Source organism: Molossus molossus, unplaced genomic scaffold, assembly GCF_014108415.1.
Source record: "Molossus molossus isolate mMolMol1 unplaced genomic scaffold, mMolMol1.p scaffold_m16_p_13, whole genome shotgun sequence".
NCBI lineage: Eukaryota > Metazoa > Chordata > Mammalia > Chiroptera > Molossidae > Molossus > Molossus molossus.
The window spans coordinates 86,214,184-86,236,873 of NW_023425348.1; the positions used below are offsets into that span (position 1 = coordinate 86,214,184).

The 22,690-nt window shown below is 36.9% G+C and overlaps 2 protein-coding genes and 1 pseudogene across 2 annotated transcripts; all 3 read right to left on the bottom strand.

Moving 5' to 3' along the window:
* Positions 1–494: 494 nt before the first annotated feature.
* LOC118628711 (olfactory receptor 5B2-like) lies at positions 495–1,454 on the bottom strand. Its single transcript, XM_036259644.1, has one exon. The coding sequence runs from the start codon at positions 1,440–1,442 to the stop codon at positions 495–497; it is 948 nt and encodes a 315-aa protein (XP_036115537.1). The 5' UTR covers positions 1,443–1,454.
* A 6,607-nt stretch (positions 1,455–8,061) lies between these two features.
* LOC118628255 (olfactory receptor 5B12) lies at positions 8,062–9,009 on the bottom strand. The gene has a single exon (XM_036259093.1). The coding sequence runs from the start codon at positions 9,004–9,006 to the stop codon at positions 8,062–8,064; it is 945 nt and encodes a 314-aa protein (XP_036114986.1). The 5' UTR covers positions 9,007–9,009.
* A 7,385-nt stretch (positions 9,010–16,394) lies between these two features.
* On the bottom strand, positions 16,395–21,854 carry LOC118628712 (annotated as a pseudogene).
* Positions 21,855–22,690: the final 836 nt, after the last annotated feature.

Sequence of the window (22,690 nt, forward strand, 5' to 3'; positions counted from 1 at the left end):
CTACCTAAAGGAACAAAATGCCTACTTTAAATTCTTGTAATTATTGGGCCAGTCTGGCTTTATCATAACAGTGAGGCTTCAGTTATTGTTCTATTTAACTGAACTATAAGACCACTTTGACTTCTCATTGTTTGGCCTCATTACACACTTTTGGAGTGAAATGATGACACTGTGAGGATGCTGGCCTGAAAATATTATGGAAGAAATCTGGTCCATCCTCTGGAGGATGAAAGACCATGTGGAACAGAGGTAGACAGTAGCCAGAATCTACATGCAGACATATGAGTAAGGCCATGTTGAACCTTTCAGCCTAGCTGACTATGCAGAAGATATGCTACCACACAAGTGAGCTCATGTAAAAGGAGCAAAGTATCTGTCCTAAGAGTTATAAGAAATAAAAGCTGTTGTTTTAAGCCACTAAGTTTTGTGGCAGTTGGTTGCATAGCAATAGAAAACTGATTAACTACATAGATGTATAATCTTTCCAACTTAAACTATATGCTGAGCAAAACCTTCATCTTCTTAGTGGCTTTTCTGAAAGCATTATAAACCTCTTTATTCCGTAGACTGTAGACAATAGGGTTCAACACGGGGATTATTGATGTATAGAACACAGATGCCACTTGATCAGTGTCCAAGGAATGACTAGAACTGGGCTGTAAGTATGTGAAAATTGCAGTTCCATAGAATATGGTGACAGCAGTGAGGTGAGAAACACAGGTGGAGAAGGCTTTCTTTCGTCCCTCTGCTGAGCGCATCCTCAGAATGGCAATGCATATGAACAGATAAGAGGTGAAGATAACTGTTAGGGCAAACAAGACATTGAAAGTCCCTAATATAAAAATCACAATCTCATTAATGTAAATATCAGAGCAGGAAAGAGCTAAGATTGCTGGAATATCACAGAAAAAGTGATGGACCACATTGGAACGGCAGAAGGAGAGGCGGAAGGTAAATCCAGTCTGGATGGCGGATTCAACCAAGCCCCAGATGTAGCAGCCTATGGACATTTGAGCACATACTCTGGTGGTCATAGTGCTGGTGTAATGTAAGGGTTTACACACTGCTGCATGACGATCATAAGCCATGACAGTTAGTAGGAAACAGTCTACACAGCCAAAAGCCAAAAAGAAGAACATCTGAGCAACACATCCCCTGTAGGAGATGACTTTATCCCCTGTGAGGAACCCAGCCATGACCTTGGGAGTAACAGCTGAAGAGTAAGCACAGTCCACCAGAGAAAGGTTACTAAGGAACAAATACATGGGCGTGTGGAGACCAGAGTCCAGCACAATCAAGGTGATCATCCCAAGATTTCCCATGACAGTGATGAGATACAGGAGTGTGAATATTATGAAGAGTGGGACCTGTAGCTCTGGAGTGTCAGTCAGTCCCAAGAGTCTAAATTCATTCACCTCTGTGCTATTGTCCATTGAGGCCATTTTGAAATTGTGTTTCACCTGTCAAAACTAGAGAGGCAAAGTGGATAAATTACTTATGTATGGGCAAGGACTGACAGTATACCCACATCACCCAAATTACGTGAGAACACCTGATCCCATTACCAGTGCAGGATTCCCAACAACCAAGAGACTGACATCTTCTGACTGACATCTTTCAATTTTTAAGGGTACACACACATTTTCAGTCTCTGACCTCACTCAGTTATTGCAAATGACCTTACCTGCTATATATGTATTGCTTATTTTCATTTGGGTTTAAAGTTTCTGCTTTCTCTGTCTATTATTCTGTCATCCCTGAGTATGTAACACTAGTATTAAAGGAACACTTACCAAGTACCAGGAAGTCTGAGAAGAATAAATAGTACCTCATTTAATCTCTCTGGTGTCCTATCAGGTAATTCCCTGTATTAAATGATACTGCCTTTCTTAATGTGAAGTACTGTGAAGATTATCATTTAAGCAATTGTGATCCAATATTTAAGAAAAGATAGTTTCCTTTTCCCTCATCAGAGAAAAGTGTCCCCCTTGAAGGATATGTCAAAAAAAGTATAAAATTCCTCAAAACTGTGACCATCAAACAGTACTCTGTGCAGCCTATGTCTCTTTTCAACCTCTTGAGGGAAGCAACAGAGAATGGAGGACATGCTCATTCTACTTCATCCTCTTGGGAAAGCCATATAAATGTCCCTGGGCTGAATTTCTTCATCCAAAAATAAATAAAGTGGACATGGTGTTTCCTAATTTTACTATGTCACAAAATTCTTGCATCAATTTAAAAAGGTGCCTTGAAAACAATACGTGTCTTTGAAGATCTGGCTTCTTGTAGTGGTAAAAACATGGTCTCTGGGGTTATTTAATTTCCAGCACTTCCATTGCCTGGTGGGCAACGTTGGGCAAGTCACAACCTTTCTGTGCCTCAGTTTAAAACAGTGATGATAATAATAGGATCTTTTAAAGCTGTTAGGAGATCTTAATGATTTGACATGTTTAATTCACTCAGAATACTCCTTAATACACAGTTAGCATGCAGTGAACCATAAGTTTTTACTATAATTAATTAAGTGTTATTATAATTATTAATAGTAGTTATTATATATGATGGTTGAAAGAAAGTAACAATATAGCTCCAGTCTGAATCCAAGTCTGCATGCTTACAGAAACAGTGCATAATATCAACACTATAAAATGCTGCCTTAAATGGTGTTCCCAATGTGTTACTATACAACTGAGCACATAATAGATAATAATTCAGGAGACTAAATAATTCCATAATTGTAAGTCTATCTGGAGTAGTAAAAAATGCCTGAGTTTTAGGACCACGCACCATATTGAATTTCACACGATCTCACTTATTTATGATTTATCAATAACAAAACAAACTGTTGATCAAAATAGATCCAGATTCATGGAAATAGAAAACAGACTTACAAACCTCAGAGGGATGTGGAGTAGGGGGAGGGAGAGGTGGAGGTGGGAAGAGATAAACCAAAGAACTTATATACATATATGCACAACCAATGGACATAGACATTACTTTAGGGAAAGCAGGAGGGGGTTGGAGTAGGGAGGAGGGGGTTAATGGCAGAAAAGATGGGGGACATCTGTAATACTTTCAACCATTAAAAAAAGCTTGAACACAATTTTAAAATTCTCTAGAAGCCTTTTTTCTTTCATGGCAAAATGGAGATAACTTTTTTTTACAAATTTTGGGGAAACTATTTTATTTATATGTCTGTCTATCCATTGTCTTCTAGATCAAAACTTGGAAAAGCCTTGATGTATTTATCTCTGTACCCATGTGCCTAGCACAGTGCACTGCACCTATCACACAGTCAATGGATTTTTGTTGAGTGAATGAGCTAGTGAAGAAATGGTTGCTATTTCTATATGAAAGTAGATCTATAAAAAAATAATTCCAAACAAGAGAATAAGCAAGGTCTCCAAAGATAAATCCTCTGAGACTCTAGATAAAAAAATCAAAGAGGACAGAATTTACATGCATTTTACTGATACTTTTATAGAACATATTCTTCATTAATATATTTTTACAACATATTTCACATGTATTCAATATAGTTAATGTCAGTAGATCGCTTTAAATTCCCCTGAGCATATATACTCAGTAAAATATATTTAAATCACAAAAGGAACATATGTGTATTTACTAGAATATAATCAAGAAGAATATTCTATGAAACACCTTTTTGTTGAATCAACAAATTTGTTACATTCATCAAATAAACCCTCTATGAATTTGTTTTAAGTGAACTGAGTCTTGGAGAATTTTTTACTACCATTTGTCCTATAACAGTATTTTACAATAATTAGTAATAATTCCTAACACACATAGTACTTACAATATGCCGATGTCCAAATTGTCCTAGATCAATATGTTACAAATATTAGTAATAATTCCCAATACACATAGCACTTGTGACATGCAGATGTTTTCCTAAGTGTTTGAAATATTTGAGCTCATTTAAGATGGAAAGAATAGAGAGCAAGCATGCATTGCAAATGAAAGAAATAAGTAGGGCTTTATGAAAGTTTTGTTCCTGGTGTGTATGTTTGTGTGTCCTGGTGACAGTGTAAATCATTCCTTGTTCAAAAAAGTCTAAAACGTTTTATTAGGAGCCTTGGAAAAGTTTGTGCAAAGTTACGCATGAGACAAAGCTTTAATAATACAGGACCATGCACTTCAGAATGTGTTCAATGAACAGGCTCAATATAAATTCATTCAGTGATTCACCATTCATTTATTTATTTGTTCACTTATTGCCTCACGAACGTTTACTTAGTGCCCACCATTAATTGGGATATATATATTTTATCCTCACCCAAAGACATTTTTGCCCACCATGAATTGAGATATATATATATTTTATCCTCACCCCAAGACATTTTTGCATTTATCTTCAGCTAGAGAGAGAAAGGGGAAGAAAGAGAGAGAAACATCCATGTGAGAGAGACACATCAACTGGTTGCCACCCACATGACCCCAACAGGGGCGGGGACACACTGCAACCAAGGTTCGTGCCCTTGGCGGGAACCAAACCTGGGACTCTCTGGTCCGCCATCTGGCACTCTAACTACTGAGTCAAACTGGCTAGGGCAGTGCCCACCATTTTCTAAGTACTTTCCTAAGTACAAAAATTTTAAATGATGAGAAAAATGCCATCTTCTGTTATTTGAGAAGAATCACCATTTTCCTAATAAATGGAGGTTGTTGTAACATCTGGACTCTAGCTAAATAACATGGAAGCCTAAGAGTATTAACACTTGGGATATTAAACTCTGAAAAACCCATAGGAAGATGTTGCCCTTGTAAGTTAACATCGCACATCTTCCACCACCATAATCTAAATAGACCACAGAAATTAGCTAGAAATTTACCTTTCTCTTCAAGGGAAATGACACAACTTCATTTATGATCCTCAAATTGTTACTCCCACTCAAAAAGAAAGAGAGGGTCCTGTTGAAATTCTTACTTAATATCTGGTCAGAAGATTGAAGTTCTCTAGAGGCTGGAAGTATAAGAAGGTAATTATCAGGTGAGGGTTATAAAATGTTCTCCTGCCTATCACACAGGGATACTGTTGGGAGGACAAATAGGAGACATGTACTCTGTAAACGCTGAGCAGCCCCCACAAAGAAACATCATACTCCCGAGGACAAACTCCCATTTTAGCTTGGGAGTTTACCCCTGACCATTGTTGCAGGCTCAGAGTAATATGCCAGGGAAATAAGGCCGTATAGTAAAATGGACAACATTTTACATTAAGATCAATCAAAAAACACCAAAGAGCCTTTGGCATATAGACTGGGCCCTTTAAAATTATGTCAAATGGCTCTGGCCTGTCTGGCTCAGCAGTTAGAGCGTTGGCCCATGGACCAAAGAGTTGTGGGTTCCATTCTGGTCAAGGGCATGTACCTCGTTTGCAGTTAGGTCCCTGGCTCTGGTGGGGGTCGTGCGGGAGGCAACAAATCGATGTCTGTCTCCTTCTCTCTCTCTCTGTCTCTCTCTCCCGCCCCTCCCACTCTGTCTGAAAATAAATGGAAAAATATCCTCCGGTGAGGATCTAAAAATAAAGAAAATAAAATTATGTCAGATGGAGTCAGGTTAGGTTGTTAGAGGCTAGTAACTGGGAATCAGAGGGACTTATAAGTACATGAAGTTGTCAGGAGACTAGGTCCCAAGAGAACAACCACAGTCTCTCACCTGGTCATTTAGAGGAGAAACAATTGGACTATAGAGACTGAGCTTAGGTTTTGAAAGCATGGTACTAATGTGTTTACGTTACTAGGGCTATTTCTTCTTGCTAGTGTAGACGTCTTCAGCAGAAGAGATTCAGACTTAACCTTCCTGGTGGCAAGCAGGACAAATCATGAGAGGGGTAATGGGAACTGGGCTGGGGCATTACAGTAGTTGTGTTGCCCCACACCAACATGGCTTCCTGAAATGCATATGAAAAAGGTCACAGGTTGTGATCCCTCTGCATGTCAGTTCCCTCCTTAGTAAGTGGAGAGGAGGATACTGCCCACTTCACGTGGTTGTTATGAGGAGTATATAAGTTAATATTTACAAAGTTTTTAAAACAGAGCCTGGTGTATTATAAATTCTCATCAACACTATAAAACAATTACACACACTTGCTTTTTGTGAAAGCCTCCATTCATGTTTGAAAGAGAATCTATTTTCTCCAGAAGAAATCATTTATCCCTTAGAGGCCTTAGAAGTCACCGAGAGTTCATTCCAAAGACCCCACCATGTAGTTCTGGGGTTGAAATGTGTGTTAATAATTAACGAATGGAGAATAAGACAGAGGAAAATAAAAATGTGAGCTGCTTAAGTTATCAAAGCAAATTGGAAAACAACGATTTGTTTGTAGCATATTTGATTTACCCACTGAATTACAGACAATGCTGAACAATCCTGGGACACACACACACACACACACACCAGTTATATTTCTATGTAGAAGCTATAACATGGCCACCGGGAGCTGAGATAAGACATTTTCCTGGATGCCCTTTACCCAGCTCTTCATATTTTTGATAATTCTCCACTATGTAGAAGTTGGTGGAAAGCAAAGAACTAAAGGAAACTAAGTCTAATAAATTAAGGAAAATATGAGAGCAATGTCTTACCAAATAGAGAAATCAATAAAGGTTTGGAAAACAAGTAAAAATTCTTAATTAGAAAAGAAAAATAAAGAACAAAGTTTCACCAAAGTGGATCAGTGGCAGATTTAAAGAGGCATGGAAAGAAATCAGTGAACTTTAAAACAGTTCAGTTGAGAATAGCCAGCCTGAGAAGCAGAAATAAAGAATAATAAAGAAAAGAATAGTCTCAGAGAACAATGGAATACTACAAGAATATTAACATATGCAAAATAGCAGTCCAAAAAGGAGGGAGAGGAAGGGGAGAAAGAATATTTGAAGAAATAAATGGCCCCAAATTTCTCAAATCTAAGAAAAGAACATGCAGATACATTCAAATTTCAGCATAGTGTGACTCAGAATGTTAGCAGATATGTACATTAACAAATTTATAGCTTTTATATACAATTAAGTTTTTAATACTGTTGTCTTTTTGGTAATTAGTCTTTAAAAATTAAATGCTATGTTTTTTATTTAAGTGAATTAAAATGTGATTTTATCAGCCATTTCTTTTTCTTAGATTGTGATATGTTCCTCTATTAAAATTGTCATGCAAACATTATTTTTAGATATAAGTCATTAATACAGAAATTTGGCTAGGAAAGTAAGTGCTTGTATAGGGGCATGTACTTTCATTAGAAACAAAAACAAAGAATCAATAATAAGTCTACACTCAAGAAATTTTGGAAGTATAAGGTTAATTTTAAAAATATAAAAGCTATTGCCTTTTAATATGTAAAAAGATAAAGTGGAATATAATTTAAAAAACCAAACATACATAAGTGGGAAGGAGGGGATCAATGGGGAAAAACAGGGACATGTGTAATACTTTCAACAATAATTAAGAAAGCATATTGGATGAAAGAAGGGAAAGGGATTAGACCAGGAACATATAGACATAACCATAGATACAGACAACAGTATGGTGATGGCCAGAGAGAAAGTGGGGTGGGTGGTGGGTGGAGGTGGGCACAGGGAGGAGGTAATGGGGACAGCTGTAATAGTGTCAACAATTTAAAAAAAAAAGGAATGTGTTCTCACACAAAAAATAATTGTTTTAAATTCTACTATAACAATAAACCTATCTCACATACAACTTTAATTTTTTCTTCTGTAAGCATGTGGGTTCCATGAGTTTCTCATGAATGATGCCTGTCTGTGCATATACATATTCGTACATGTGGGTCTACATGTTCATGTAGGAGTGTGAGTAAACATATTTATGTAAAAGAATTTTAAAAGTAAGAATTACATATTCATGGATGATTCTTCTTAGCCTATTATTTCTAGGTGTCATAGTTTGAAGACCTTTGCTTTATGGACTTAATAGCTGGAAAAACTACTACAAGATATTAGGAATCTTGTGGCTAGAAAGGTAAATATTTTCCCTAGATAGATCTGAGCTGCATGAGACTGTCTTACTGTTGATTCTATATAATTAAAATATAACTCCTATAGAGGATTTTGCCTTTCCTACAGCCTTTATAAAGGCACCCTTGACCTCTTTATTCCTCAGGCTGTAGACCACAGGGTTCAGCATAGGGATAATCATAGTGTAGAACACGGATGCGATTTTGTCTGTGTCCATTGAGTGACTGGAGCTGGGCTGTAGGTACATGAAGATGCCTGTCCCGTAAAAGATAGAGACTGCAGTGAGGTGGGAAGTGCAGGTGGAAAAGGCCTTTTGGCGTCCCGCAGATGAATGCATCCTCAGGATGGTGATAAATATAAACAGGTAGGAGATCAAGATGACCAGGACAGAAAAGAGATCATTGAAACCCACCACCAAGAAAATAACCATCTCCGTGATGTAGTTGTCTGAGCATGAAAGAGCCAAGAGAGGAGGAGCATCACAGAAAAAGTGATCAACCACATTGGCTCTACAGAAGGAGAGCCTGAAAATGTTCCCAGTGTGGATGGAGGCATTCAGGAAACCACATACATAAGAGCCTATGATCAGACGTGCACACACACCTGTCGTCATGGTGGTGGTGTAATGCAGGGGTTTGCACACTGCTACGTAGCGGTCATAGGCCATTGAGGCCAACAGAAAATTTTCTACAGTGATGAAAGCTACAAAGAAGAAGAACTGGGTGATGCAAGCATTGTAGGGGATGATCTTCTCTCCTGTGAGAAATCCTGCCATCACCTTGGGAGTGACAGCTGAAGAATAACCAAAGTCCACCAGGGAGAGGTTACTGAGGAAGAAGTACATGGGGGTGTGGAGATGAGAGTCCAACAGAATCAGGTTGATCATCCCCAGATTCCCAAGCAGAGTGATGAGGTAGATGAAGGAGAAGATTATGAAGAGTGGGATCTGCAGTTTCGGGTCATCTGTTAGCCCCACAAGAATGAACTCAGTCACCTCCGTACTGTTTTCCATGGGGATCAATTGGGAGTTATGTGACTGCCCTGTAGCAACAAGAAAATAGAATCAGAGTGATAAATGATGATAAGACAGTTGAAATCAACCATCATGTCCACTCTGTCTCATTTCACTATTACAACAGCTTGTTTCCAGGAGTCTGTAGATCTAAAACCTGGCTATAACAATGAAATGCAGTTATAAATTATTGATACATCATAGAATATCCAGATAAAGGGATTTAGAGATAATACATCCAAATGTTCTAATTTCATAGAAGAATGAATTGAGGTTAAGAGAAGAAATTTTTGTATAGTAATACACAGAATTGTGTAAAAGAAGCAAATGTTTGGGAAAAGGGGGAAAAGAGACAATTTCATTGAGCTCGAGATTCCAAAGGATATTCAAGTAGAAGTGTTGCACAAACCATAGGGTATGTAATCTGGAGTTCAGAGAAGAGAACTGACTAATTAATTTGAACTATGTTGGTAACTTCTAATGGGTCGATGCACATATATGTCATATTAAATCCATAAGACTAAATAATATCACCAAAAGCAAGAGTTAAGACAGACAAAAGTGGAAGTACTCTAATGTTACAAGGTCAAAAAGATGAGGAGGTTGGTGGTAAGGGGGATGTGGGAAAGAAAATTGCCACTACTTGAGATGACCATGAGGGAAGCATTGTCCCAGGACGCAGACTTCAGTTAGACCAAGTAGGTAAGAGGGACTTTCAGGGAAAATGTTAAGTACGTATTGGGTTTGGTTGATGGCTGGCTGTAAATTCCAAAGGGCACAGTGGTGTGACTTCAGGAGTTGAGTAGGAGTGAAAGCCAGGGTCAGTCAAAGGGATATACAGAGACATTATTTTGTCACAGTTGAGAGCTGATATAACAATCCTCAGCTTCATGCTGAGTGACATGGTGATAAATATAATAATAAGATTAGTCCTATGGGTCTCAAGGTGAGGGGAAAGGCTGGAAAGGTAATTAGACATGTGAGGGTCATGACAGAAGTACGGAGAATTCTGGACAGAGCTCACTCCTGCTTTTAGAGGTGTGAGGGCTACTTACGCAGAGCAGGTGACTAGGATATGCTCTTGGTTCCTTTAAAAAAACCAACTCACTTACATCAATAGCACAGATTTCTCAAATTCTGTAGGGGGGGGGTGATAATGTTCTATAAATGATTTCAAAACTTTTTACCAACTTTATTCTCTACATGTCAAATCTTAGGTTTTGGTCCAACATCATCCTGGAGAAGAAAAGAAAGTTAAAGTTTGTTTTAGTCTTGAAAAAAAACTTAGAATTGCAATTAATTTATCTCTCTCTTTTTATTTGCTCCACAGATGTAAACTTCTAATAGAATGGACCACCTTATAGTTGGTGCTCAGTGCAAACTAAAAAATACAATCTTTCTGACAAAATGCTCTCTGCCCCCAATACAAATTTCATGTATTTGTCAAAGAATAACACAAGTTCCAAAGCTTCCTTGAAGTTTTCCCCAGATCCTTCCTCTTTAAATACGACTATGCCTTTATAATCAGAATTTATCACTTTGTTACTGTAAAATTTTTTTAAATTTTATCATCATTTTGTATAAGTGGAAGTCATGATTCATAATGACTTAAACTGCAATAGATATGTTTTATTGAGCATTTGCTATGCTCCCATCACCAAACTATAGACGGCATTGTTTTACCTCAGTTAATCTTCACACATGTTATAAGATATTATTCCAAATTCACAGGTATAGAAACTGAAGATTACTGACATTTAGTTACTTGCTTAAGGCTGAAGACAGTTGCAGAGCTGGATTTGATGCCAAGTTACTTTGAATCTAACTAAGTCTTAGCTCTTTATCATGAAGAAATATGGCTTAAACTTTTTACATTTAACCTAAATTGGGCACAACAAAGTAACTCCTTCAGTTGACTGGTTGATTAGAGGTCAATGTGGATAATTAAAAAGCACAAACTGGTCCCCTGTTTAGTGTTGCTAAGTGGTTAGAGCATTGGCCCATGCACTGAAGGGTCACAGGTTCGATTTCTGGTCAAGGGCATGTATCTGGGTTACAGGTTTGATCCCCACCCTGTTGGGGCACATGCAAGAAACAACTAATCAATGCCCCCCCCCCCTCACCTTCTACTCTCTCTTAAAAAAAAAAGAATGGAAAAAATAACCTCGGGTGAGGATTAACAACAACAAAAATGCACAAACCAGGAACCAAATATACTTACCAGGTTGCATGATTTTGTGCAAACAACCTATCTTTCTGGGTCTTAGTTGAATAACAAGAACTGGATCCACAAATGTTTACAACTCACTTCAACACTCAAGAAATCCTCAAACAGTTAAAAAGAAACATGACTCTTTATTAACACCAACCCATAAGCCACATGAAGTGCTGAATGCTGTCCATTCTTTCATTCACTCCTTGAACACCAAGTCTCTATGGTGCACCAGGCTGTGTCTTGATTTCCAGGCCTGCCATCATGCACAAGCAGGACACATTCCCTGACCTCAGGATAATTAAGGGACCGAGACAGTTACATAAGCTGATGAATATTATGCGCTATTCTAATTCTCCATTCCCAAGACAGAGCATTGTTTTCTCATTTGCTTAGATTGTGTGATAGTAGTTTACCTCATTTACAAGATAATCCGTCAGTCGACTCATGCAATAGTTAATAAATTGAGTGCCCAACCCCAGATAAGTCTTTAATAACAAAATTGGAACTTGAGATCAGATCTATTTATTTGCATAATTTGTTATGTCCCATGTAATTTCACACATCTTCATTTTAGTGCATTTTATAACTGATTCCTAAACCTTATTGTTTCTCTCATTATTATTTTCCATTTCTTCTATCTCATCTTTTAAATATTATATTAGCTCCCAGATTACAATAAAATTTTATATTTATACTCCATTTGATTCTCTCATCAACTCTGGGATTAGTCAAAATAATTTATATTCCCTGCTTCCATGGACACAGACAATAGTGTGGTGAAGGCAGGTGGGGGCAGCAGGGAGGAGGGGGTCAGTATGGGGAAAAGGGGGGACATCTGTAATACTTTCAACAATAAAGATAAATTTTTAAAAATTACTAACAATACGAGATTCTCTGAACGAGAAAAATGAGATTGAACTAGTTCAAATAATTTGTTTAAACTCAAACAAGTTTACACTTAGCAGAGACTTAAGACCCTTATGGGCTTTTCCTCTATGTCACATGGTAAATATACATGTTCTAATAGGATCTCTACAATCTTTAGACTGTGCGAAACAGTTATAAGGCAACAATGAGGTGACGGCCAGAGGAAAGGGGGACGGGGACTGGGTGGAAGTGGGCAAAGGAGGGGAAATGGGGACATCTGTAATAGTGTCAACAAGAAAAATAAAGTTGAAACAGAAATATTCAAAACATTCAAGCCCAATGTCTAAATAAATCAAAGGAGCAATCATTTTTTGATACATTTTCTTGATTACCTTTGTCCATGAAAATGTATGCAGACAGTAGATTGGATCTAGTAGGTTTGCTGGTTTACCTTATCCCCTGAACAATGTATATGCAAGTTCAGCACCTTCATATGTGAGTAAATCTTGAATCAGAAATCCAATCTGTGATTAAAAAGTAACACTCCACTGGGATGTTCTTCTTTAGTGTTTGGCCAGATTGTTTCAAGTTCTCTAAAGGCAGGGGAAAACTGAAGGAAAAAATACTATCGGCTTTGGAATCGGCTAATGTGAGGTCTAGTCTTGGATCTGCTGCTCATTTTCTTAGGTAAATCACTTAACCTGAGTCTTGATATACTCATATATAAAATGGAGATCATAAAAAGGCAGCCCAATAACATCCTCCCTGAACACTGTTGCTATGATAAGAAAGTAAGGACATCTTTAAAATACCTTACACTTGGTCAAGGGTGCCCATCATACAATTATTATCAATATTATTTGGGTTGTTTTCCCTCGACATTGTTGCTTGCTCTTAGAAGTATCACAGTTTGAGGGAAAGTTATTACAGCTACTAGGCAACTATTTAAAAATTAGATGAATAAATAAATGGCTAAAGGAACTCTGGTTCTTGGGCTGCCAAATGTAGTTCTGTGGGCCTTGAAAGATTAGAGAAAGAGAACCAGAAGGAAGTTATATAGTCCTGGAACTCTCAGGGGACAATACCCTAAGAGAGTTACAAAACTCTCTACCTCACCCAACTGGGGACCAGGTGATTAATGTGTTTATGGGAATCCAGCTCTGCTTGTTGAGGAAGATCATAGGTTTGTTTACACTACATGCAGTAATTCTCTTTGATAATGCACAGAGCAAGCCACAGCATAACCTCCAGGCTGTAATTTGACATAAGTATTGGAGGATGGAGACGAGGGCTCCGCCATTAAACAAGACAAGTGGAGCCCAGGAATTAGTGCTTCACTTAATTCATGTTAAATGTTTGTACCATTGAGAAGAAATATCAATTCATTCAACCCTTGATTGATCCCAAATGTGGTTAAGCCATAATGATTAGCCCTGGGAATACAGACCCATACAAAATAAACAGAAGTTTTGCATTCATGGTGCTTAAGTCTAATGGAGAAAATAGACACTAAACAAGTAAACACTGAGAAGTATCATATCATATCATATCAAAATTCCACATAGGACTAAATTCCTTGTATATGTTTATATATAGAATAAGCATATAAGTATAAATAGTATGTACTTCATGGGAAAAAGAGTGATAAAATCAAGGAGAGCTTTGGCATTAATGCACTATTTTGGTTCTATTTCTGTAAGTTTATTATATATATACATGTGTATCTACATATATAGAGACAGTATACATAGAGATAAGTTTATAGATAAGACTCTTTTGTATATGTACATATTTACTTTTTATATATACACATAGATTATATACATATATTTATAAATTAATGTGTATGTAATTTATACGTAATCTTATATGTATTTATAAAGGTCATTGAGCATATTTTATATGAAAACTTTACAGATCTCTAATTTAACTTTTTAATAGATTTTATTTTTAGAGTAGTTTTAAGTTCACAGCAATATTGAGAAGAAGGAAGAGGTTTTTAATATACCCCTTGCCTCTACACATGCATCGCCTCCCCATAATCAACATTCCCCACCAGAGTGGTACATTTGTTATAACTGATAAACCTTATTGACACATCATAATCACCCAAAGTTCATGGTTTACATTAGGGTTCACTGTTGGTATTGTACATTCTGTAGGTTTAGATAAATGTTTAGTGATATGTTTATGATATGATATAAAAGTTTAATGACATCTGTCATTATAGTACCACACAGAGTATTTTCACTGCCCTCTGTGCTCCATCTACTCTCCCTCCCTCCTTCAGCTCCTGGAAAACACTGATCTTTGACTGTCTCCATAGTTGTGCCATTTCCAGAAGGTCATATAGCTGGGATCAGACAGTATGTAGCCTTTTCAAAGGCTTCTTTAACTTAGTAGTACGCGTTTAAGTTTCTCCATGTATTTTCATGGCTTGATAGCTCATTTCTTTTTAGTGCTGAATGATATTCCATTGTCTGAATTACCATAGTTCATTCATTCATTCATTTACTGGAGGTTATATTGGTTGCTTACAAGTTTGGGTAATTATGAATAAAGCTGCTAATAAATCGATTTGTGCTGGTTTTTCTGTGGATTTAAAGTTTTAGCTACCATGGAGTGCAATTGCTGGATTGTAGGGTAAGCGTATGTTTAGTTTCGTAAGAAACTGCCAAACTGCCTTTCGAAGTGGCCACGTTATTTTGCACTCCCACCAGCAAAGAATGAGATTACTTTTACTCCACATCCTTGTCAGCATTTGATGCTGTTTAGAAATATATATGCAGTTTAAATATATATGTGAGTCGAAATATATAAATTGAATATAAAGAAGATTTCTTTGAATTATCAATACTCTGCTTATTGATTTTTCTTTGACAATTTCCTTCCCAGTTAAATGAATTGGAACACATATATATGAAGAAAATATTCAAAGAAAAACCAATAAGTAGAGTATTGATAATTCAAAGAAATCCTTTTTAAACTCAATAAAATAATATTTTACTTTTTAAAAGACAACTTCATAATTGTTGTCACACCTCTGAATGATTCTTAGTGAAGTAACATACCAAAATTAAAATGTTAATCTAGATGATTTTAGGAACTGGCAAGGACCAGTAAGGTCAGCCACTATTTTGAGCCTGAATGGTGGCCTATTAGCTGGCTGTCTGACTGCAGACACAAAGAAAGGAGAATGAAAAGTGTCCTGGGCTGAGTATCTGAAGACTAAGAGTCAAGTATTACTTTAAAATAAAGTATTATTTTTATTTCGGTGGATTAAAATATTCTTTTGTTATTGTTTCCCTTATAGTCTGACCTGCTTTCTGTATTAAAATTGCCATATGAAGATGTTACTTATGGATAATGTGTCAATAAAGATAAAAATTGAACTAAATAAAGATGTCCATATAATGACATTTATTATCATTGAAGAAAAGAACAAAGAAAACAAAAATATTCAGTAATAAACCTATGCCCAGAATGTTTGGTACCAATTTTAAGTGTTAAAGTGAAATATTTTTATATAAAAAGTTTTAAAAATAAAAATCACATTCATAAGGACTATTTATATTTAAAAATGATAGGTTCACATTAATTTTTTTCTTTACTGATTTGAGAGAGAGAGGAAGGGAGAGGGAAAGAGAGACAGAAACACCTATTGGCCACCCCCTGCATGCCCCCTACTGGGGATTGGGGCCATAACCTGGGCATGTGCTCTGACCAGGAATTTAAACAATGATCTCTTGGTGCATGGGTCGATGCTCAATCACTGAGCCACAGTGGCCAGGAATAGGTTCACATTTTAAAATGTATCACCAGACACTAAAATCATTGTTTTAAATTATACTATAAATGTAGACTAACTCCATTTGTCTCTTAAACTCATTTCTTGTCCACTCACGAGTGCGTGAGTTACAAGGGGTTTGCATGACTGAGATGTGTGTGGTCATCCTTAAATACACATATGACTATAACTGCCCATGTGAGGGTTTGGATGATTATGAAAACTAATAAAATTTAATTTAAAAAATAAGAGTTATAAGTGCATGATTGATTCTTCCTAAATTATTATTCCTGAAGTATCATATTTGTCAAGATATTTGCTTTATAGATTTAATAAAGAATGGGAGGAAAATAATTCAGAAATTCACAAAATTGTTGGTCTAGCAAGTCAGCATTTTCTCTAGATAGATCTGAGCTGTATGAAACTGTCTTACTGTTAATTCTGTACAATTAAAACATGAATCCTGTGAAAGATGTTACTTTCCCCAGTCTTTTAAAAGACACCAGACCTCTTTGTTCCTCATGCTGTAGACAGTGGATTCAGCAGGGGGATGAGCACAGAACAGAACACAGATTTGATTTTGTCTATGTCCATGGAATGACTGGAGCTGGGCTGGGAGTACATGAAAATGCCTGTCCCATAAAAGATGGAGACTACAATGAGGTGGGAAACACAAGTGGATAAAGCCTTCTGGAGTTCTTCTGATGAGTGAATCTTTGGGATGGTGTTAAATATAAACAGGAAGAAGATCAAGATGACCGAGTTAGCAAATAGGACACTGACCCCACCAAAACAAATAAAACCAACATACTTCTGTAGTTGTGTAAGCATGAAAGAGCCAGGAGTGATGAAGCATCACAGAAAAAAGTGATCAATCACATTGAATCTACACAAAAAAAGACTGAGTATGTCCCGCACATGCATGGAGTCCTCCAAGAAACTAAGAATGTAGGAGGCTATGACCAGACATGCACACACGTTTTTTGTCATCATGGTGATGCAATGTCATAGTTTACATTCTGCTGCAGGGCAGTTATAGGCCACTGAAGCCAAGAGGAAAGCTTCTACAGTGAGAAAGACTGCAAAAAAAGAACATCTGGCCTTAGCCGGTTTGGCTCAGTGGTTAGAGTGTTGGCCCGCAGACCAGAGAGTCCCAAGTTTGGTTCCCACTAAGGGCACATACCTTGGTTGCAGTTTGCCCCCCGTTTGGGGTTGTGTAGGTGGCAACCTGTCGATGTGTCTTTCTCACATCAATGTCTCTCTCTCTCTTTCTCCCTCCCACTCTATCTGAAGATAAATGCAAAAAAGGCCTTGGGTGACATAAGGTTCTCAGTGGACTTCTCAACAAAAACACTACAGGCCAGAAGGGAGTGGCATGAAGTAATCAAGGTCATGAAAAAAAAGGATCTCAATCCAAGACTACTCTATCCAGCAAGGCTATCATTCAAAATAGGTCAAATGAAGAGCTTTCCAGACCAAATCAAAAAAAAAAAAGAAAAAGGCTAAGGGAATATATTAACACCAAACCATCACTGCAAGATATGCTAAAAGGACTGCTGTAATAAGTAGAAGAAATAAGAAAAAAAGTTGAACCACACTAAACAAAAATGGCAATAAATAAGTACATATCAATTATCACCTTAAATGTGAATGGTTTGAATGCTCCCATAAAAAGACACAGAGTAGTTGACTGGATAAGAAAGCATGACTCACATATATGTTGTTTACAAGACACCCACCTCACAACAAAAGACTCACATAGGTTGAAAGTGAAGGGATGGAAAAAGTCTTTCAAGCAAATGGAAAGCAACAAAAAGCTGGGGTAGCAATACTCATATCGGATCAAGTAGATTTCAAAATGAAGGTCATAACTAGAGACAAAGAAGTCCACTACATAATATTGAAAGGGTCTATCCAACAAGTACATATAACCTTGGTAAACATATATGGACCCAATATAGGAGCATTAAAATATATTAAAAATCTTTTGGAGAACTTCAAAGGAGAAATCAACAGCAATATAATCATAACAGGGGATTTCAATACCCCACTGACATCACTGGATAGATCTTCTAGACAAAAAATTAACAGGGAAACACAGACTCTAAATGAAGCACTAGATCAAATGAATTTAATGGATATCTACAGAGACTTACACCCCAAAACTACAGAATTCACATTCTTCTCAAGTACACATGGGACATTCTCAAAGATAGACCACATGTTAGGGCACAAACTAAATCTCTACAAGTTCCAGAAGATTGAAATTATATCAAGCATCTTCTCAGATCACAATGGCATGCAGCTAGAAATCAATTGCAACAAGAACATGCAAAGACACTTGAAAACATGGAGGCTAAATAGCATGTTATTGAACAAAGAATGGGTTACCATGGAGATCAAGGAAGAAATTAAAAATTTCCTGGAAACCAATGAAAACACACACAACACAATGAACACGCAACACACAAAACCTATGGGATGCAGCAAAAGCAGTTCTGAGAGGGAAGTTCATAGCACTACAGGCCTACCTCAAAAAAAAAGAAACCTCACAACTTAAAGAACTAGAAAGCAAACAAAAAGAAAACCCCAGAGCAAGTAGAAGGAAGGAAATAGTAAAGATCAGAGCAGAAATAAATGACATGGAGACCAAAAACACACTTCAAAGGATCAATGAAACGAAAAGCTGGTTCTTTGAAAAGATAGCAAGATTGATGGACCCATACCTAGACTCACCAAGAAACAAAGAGAGAGAACCCACACAAAATCAGAAGTGAAAGAGAAGAAATAATAACTGACACCACAGAAATACAAAGGATTGTGAACAAATATTATGAACAATTATACAACAACAAATTTGACAATCTAAGCGAAATGGACAAATTTCTAGAAACACATAGTCTCCCAAAACTGAACCGGGAAGAGATAGAAAACTTGAACAGGCCAATAACAACAAATGAAATTGAAGATGTAATCAAGACTCTCCCAGCAAACAAAAGTCCAGGCCTGGACGGCTTCATGGGGGAGTTTTACCGAACATTCAAAGAAGAACTAATACCCATTATCCTCAAACTATTTCAAAAAATTCAAAAAGAAGGAAGACTTCCAAACTCATTTTATGAGGCCAGCATAATTCTAATTCCAAAACCAGAAAAAGACACTACAAAGAAAGAAAAGTACAGGCCAATATCCCTGATGAACATAGACGCCAAAATCCTGAACAAAATAGTAGCAAATCGGATGCAGCAATACATCAAAAAAATTATTCAGCATGACCAAGTGAGATTCATCCCAGAAATAACAGGCTGGTACAAGATTCATAAATCAATAAATGTGATACACCACATAAACAAAATGAAAGAAAAAATCATATGATCATATCAATAGATACTGAAAAAGCATTCAACAAAATCCAGCATCTATTTCTGATAAAAATGTTCAGCAATCTGGGAATAGAAGGATCATATCTTGACATAATAAAGGCCATATATGAAAGACCTACAGTCAACATCATACTCAATGGGCAAAAACTAAAGCATTTCCCTTAAGAACAGGAACAAGACGAGGATGCCCACTTTTGCCATTGTTCGCCACTCTTACTTATTTAACATAATACTGGAAGTCTTAGTCACAGCAATCAGACAGGAGGAACAAATAAAAGGGATCTAAATTGGAAAGGAGGAAGTGAAACTGTCATTATTCACAGATGACATGATACTATACATAGAAAACCCCAAAGACTCCATCATAAATTTACTAGACTTAATAAATGAATTTGGCAAAGTAGCAGCATACAAAATTAAAGTCAAGAATCAATGGTATTCTTATACACCAATGATGAACTCACAGAACGAGAAACTAAGAAAACAATCCCATTTATTATTGCAGCAAAAAATTAAGATGCCTAGGAATAAACTTAACCAAAGAAATAAAGGACCTACAGATCATTGAAAAATAAATAGAGAAAGATATAAAAAAAAGTGGAAGCACATGCCTTGTTCATGGATTGGAAGAATTAACATCAATAAAATGTCCATACTACCCAAAGCAATCCATAGATTCTATGCAATCCCCATCAAAATACCAAAGACATACTTCACAGAACTAGAACAAATACTTCAAAAGTTCATATGGAACCAAAAAAAGATCTTGAATAGCCACAGCAATCTTGAAAAAGAAGAACAAAGTCGGAGGGATCACATTACTAGATTTCAGGTTATACTACAAAGCCACTGTGATCAAAACAGCCTGGTACTGGCACAAGAACAGGCATATGGATCAGTGGAACAGAACAGAAGAAACCAGAAATGAACCCAAGGCAATATGCTCAATTAATATTTGACAAAGGTAGCAAGAGCATACAATGGAGTGAAGACAGCCTCTTTAATAAATGGTGTTGGGAAAATTGGACAGCTACATGCAAAAAAAAAAAAATGAAACTAGACCATCAACTTACACCATACACAAGAATAAACTCAAAATGGATAAAAGACTTAAATGTGACTCATGAATCCATAAAAATCCTAGAAGAAAATGTAGGCAACAAAATTTCAGACATCATGCGCAGCAGAATTTTCACCAATACATCACCTAAAGCAACAGAAACAAAGCAGAAAATGAATACATGGAACTACATCAAACTCAAAAGCTTCTGCACAACAAAAGATACAATCATCGAAATGGAAAGGCAACCCACTGTGTGGGAGAGCATAATTGCCAATGATATATCAGATAAGGGGTTAATTTCCAATATATAGAGAGTTCTCATACAACTCAACAAAAGAAAGACAAAGAGCCCAATTAAAAAATGGGCAGAGGAACTAAATACACACCTCTCCAAACAGGACATACAAATGGCTAAGAAACATATGAAGAAATGCTCAACATCACTAATCATCACAGAGATGCAAATTAAAACAACAATGAGGTATCACCTCACACCTGTCAGAATGGCCACCATCAACAATTCATCAAACAACAAGTGTTGGCGAGGGTGTGGAGAAAAGGGGACTCTAGTACACTGCTGGTGGGAACGCAGACTGGTGCAGCCACTATGGAAAACAATATGGTGTTACATTAAAAAATTAAAAATTGAACTTCCATTTGACCCAGTGATCCCACCTCTAGGAATATACCCTAAGAAGCCTGAAACACCAATCAGAAAGAATATATGTATCCCCATGTTTGTAGCAGCATTATTTACAATAGCTAAGATCTGGAAATAGCCCAAGTGTTCATCAGTAGACGAATGGATAACAAAGCTGTGGTACATATACACAATGGAAGTAGTATGCAGCTGTAAGAAAGAAAGATCTCTTATCCTTTGAGACTACATGGAGGAACCTGGAAAGTATCATCCTAAGCAAAACAAGCCAAACAGAGAAAGACAAGAATCATATGATCTCACTTATTTGTAGAATATAATGAACATGACAGTCTGAGGAATGGGGTAGTCCCAGAGACGTGGAAGTGGGGTACAGACTGACAATCCCCAGAAGAGTAAGTGTTGGGGGGGGAGATAAACCACAGAACTTATATGCATGTGTGCATGAACAATGGGCATAGACAACAAAGCTGGGGACAGGGAGGAGGGGGATGAGGGGGAATTAGTTGGGGGAAAAGGAGAAATATTTGTAACAAAAATAAATAAATTAAGGAAAATAATAATTAATTAATTATTGAAAGGATTTAAAAATTGTCCTCTGTTGAGTATAAAAAAAAAAAAAAAAAGAACATCTGAGTAGCACATGCATTGTGGGAAATGACCTTGCTTTCTATTATTAAAAAATCACCTATCCCTTTGGGAGTGACAGCTGTGGAGTAACCAAAGTTTGCCAGAGAGTGATCACTGAGGAAGTCATACAAGGCAGTGTGGAGATAAGAGTCTAATAGGATCAACAGGATCATCTTCAAGTTCTGAACCAGAGTGATGATGTTGATGAAGGCGAACATCATAAAGAGTGGATCTCTAGTCTCCATCAGTAGTTGTACCCAAAAGAATGAATTCAGTACTGTTCCCCATTGGGGTCACCATGGATTATGTGAATGCCCTATACCTATGAGAAACAAGGATCTGAGTAGTAACAGTGTTTACAGCCACCATTACGTCCAAATATATGCCTATCTCAGAATCTCTGAGTTTAACATGGCATAAGAACACAATGTAATTCTTAAATGTTGGTAGAAACATAGTGTTTTAGTTAAAAGGATTTTGGATATAAAATGACCCAACTTCATATCTTCATAAATGATTGCACTAAAGTGCAGAGAAGGAAAGTGACAGGATTAGTTACTCACACATGTTGGCCTCCCAGTGCAGATTTTCAAACATTGACAAGAATATTTATGCAATAACATAGGTTAACATAATTAACTTCATTTCACTTCAATTACCACTTTCCCATCACCTCTATTGTATCAAGAGCAGTATTATATGATTACAAAACCTTTTAATATATCATGTTTCAGCCTTCAGTAGTCTGACAGGATAATAAGATATGAGAAATGAGTAATTACCACACAGTGGGATACTAAAAGAATTATGTAAAAGGAATAAAGACATCTAGAGAAAATAAGTTTTAAAAAGTGAGTCCAGACCAGGGACATCTAAATAAAAATTACAGCTCCATCATACACTAGAGGGCTGACTTTGGGTATTGCTTAATATCGCTTGACCATCAGCTTTTCCTTGAATTCATTATCATACTGGATTGAGGATGCAGACTGGCACTGCAAGTCTGTACACAGTACAACTAGGACAGTTGATGGTCTACGTATGGATTAGAGGAGTGGCTACTGTAACAGGTTCCAGATGA

What these genes read in the sequence shown, in the direction of transcription:
- LOC118628711 (XM_036259644.1), bottom strand. Translation starts at nt 1,442, where the DNA reads ATGGCCTCAATGGACAATAGCACAGAGGTGAATGAATTTAGACTCTTG.
- LOC118628255 (XM_036259093.1), bottom strand. Translation starts at nt 9,006, where the DNA reads ATGGAAAACAGTACGGAGGTGACTGAGTTCATTCTTGTGGGGCTAACA.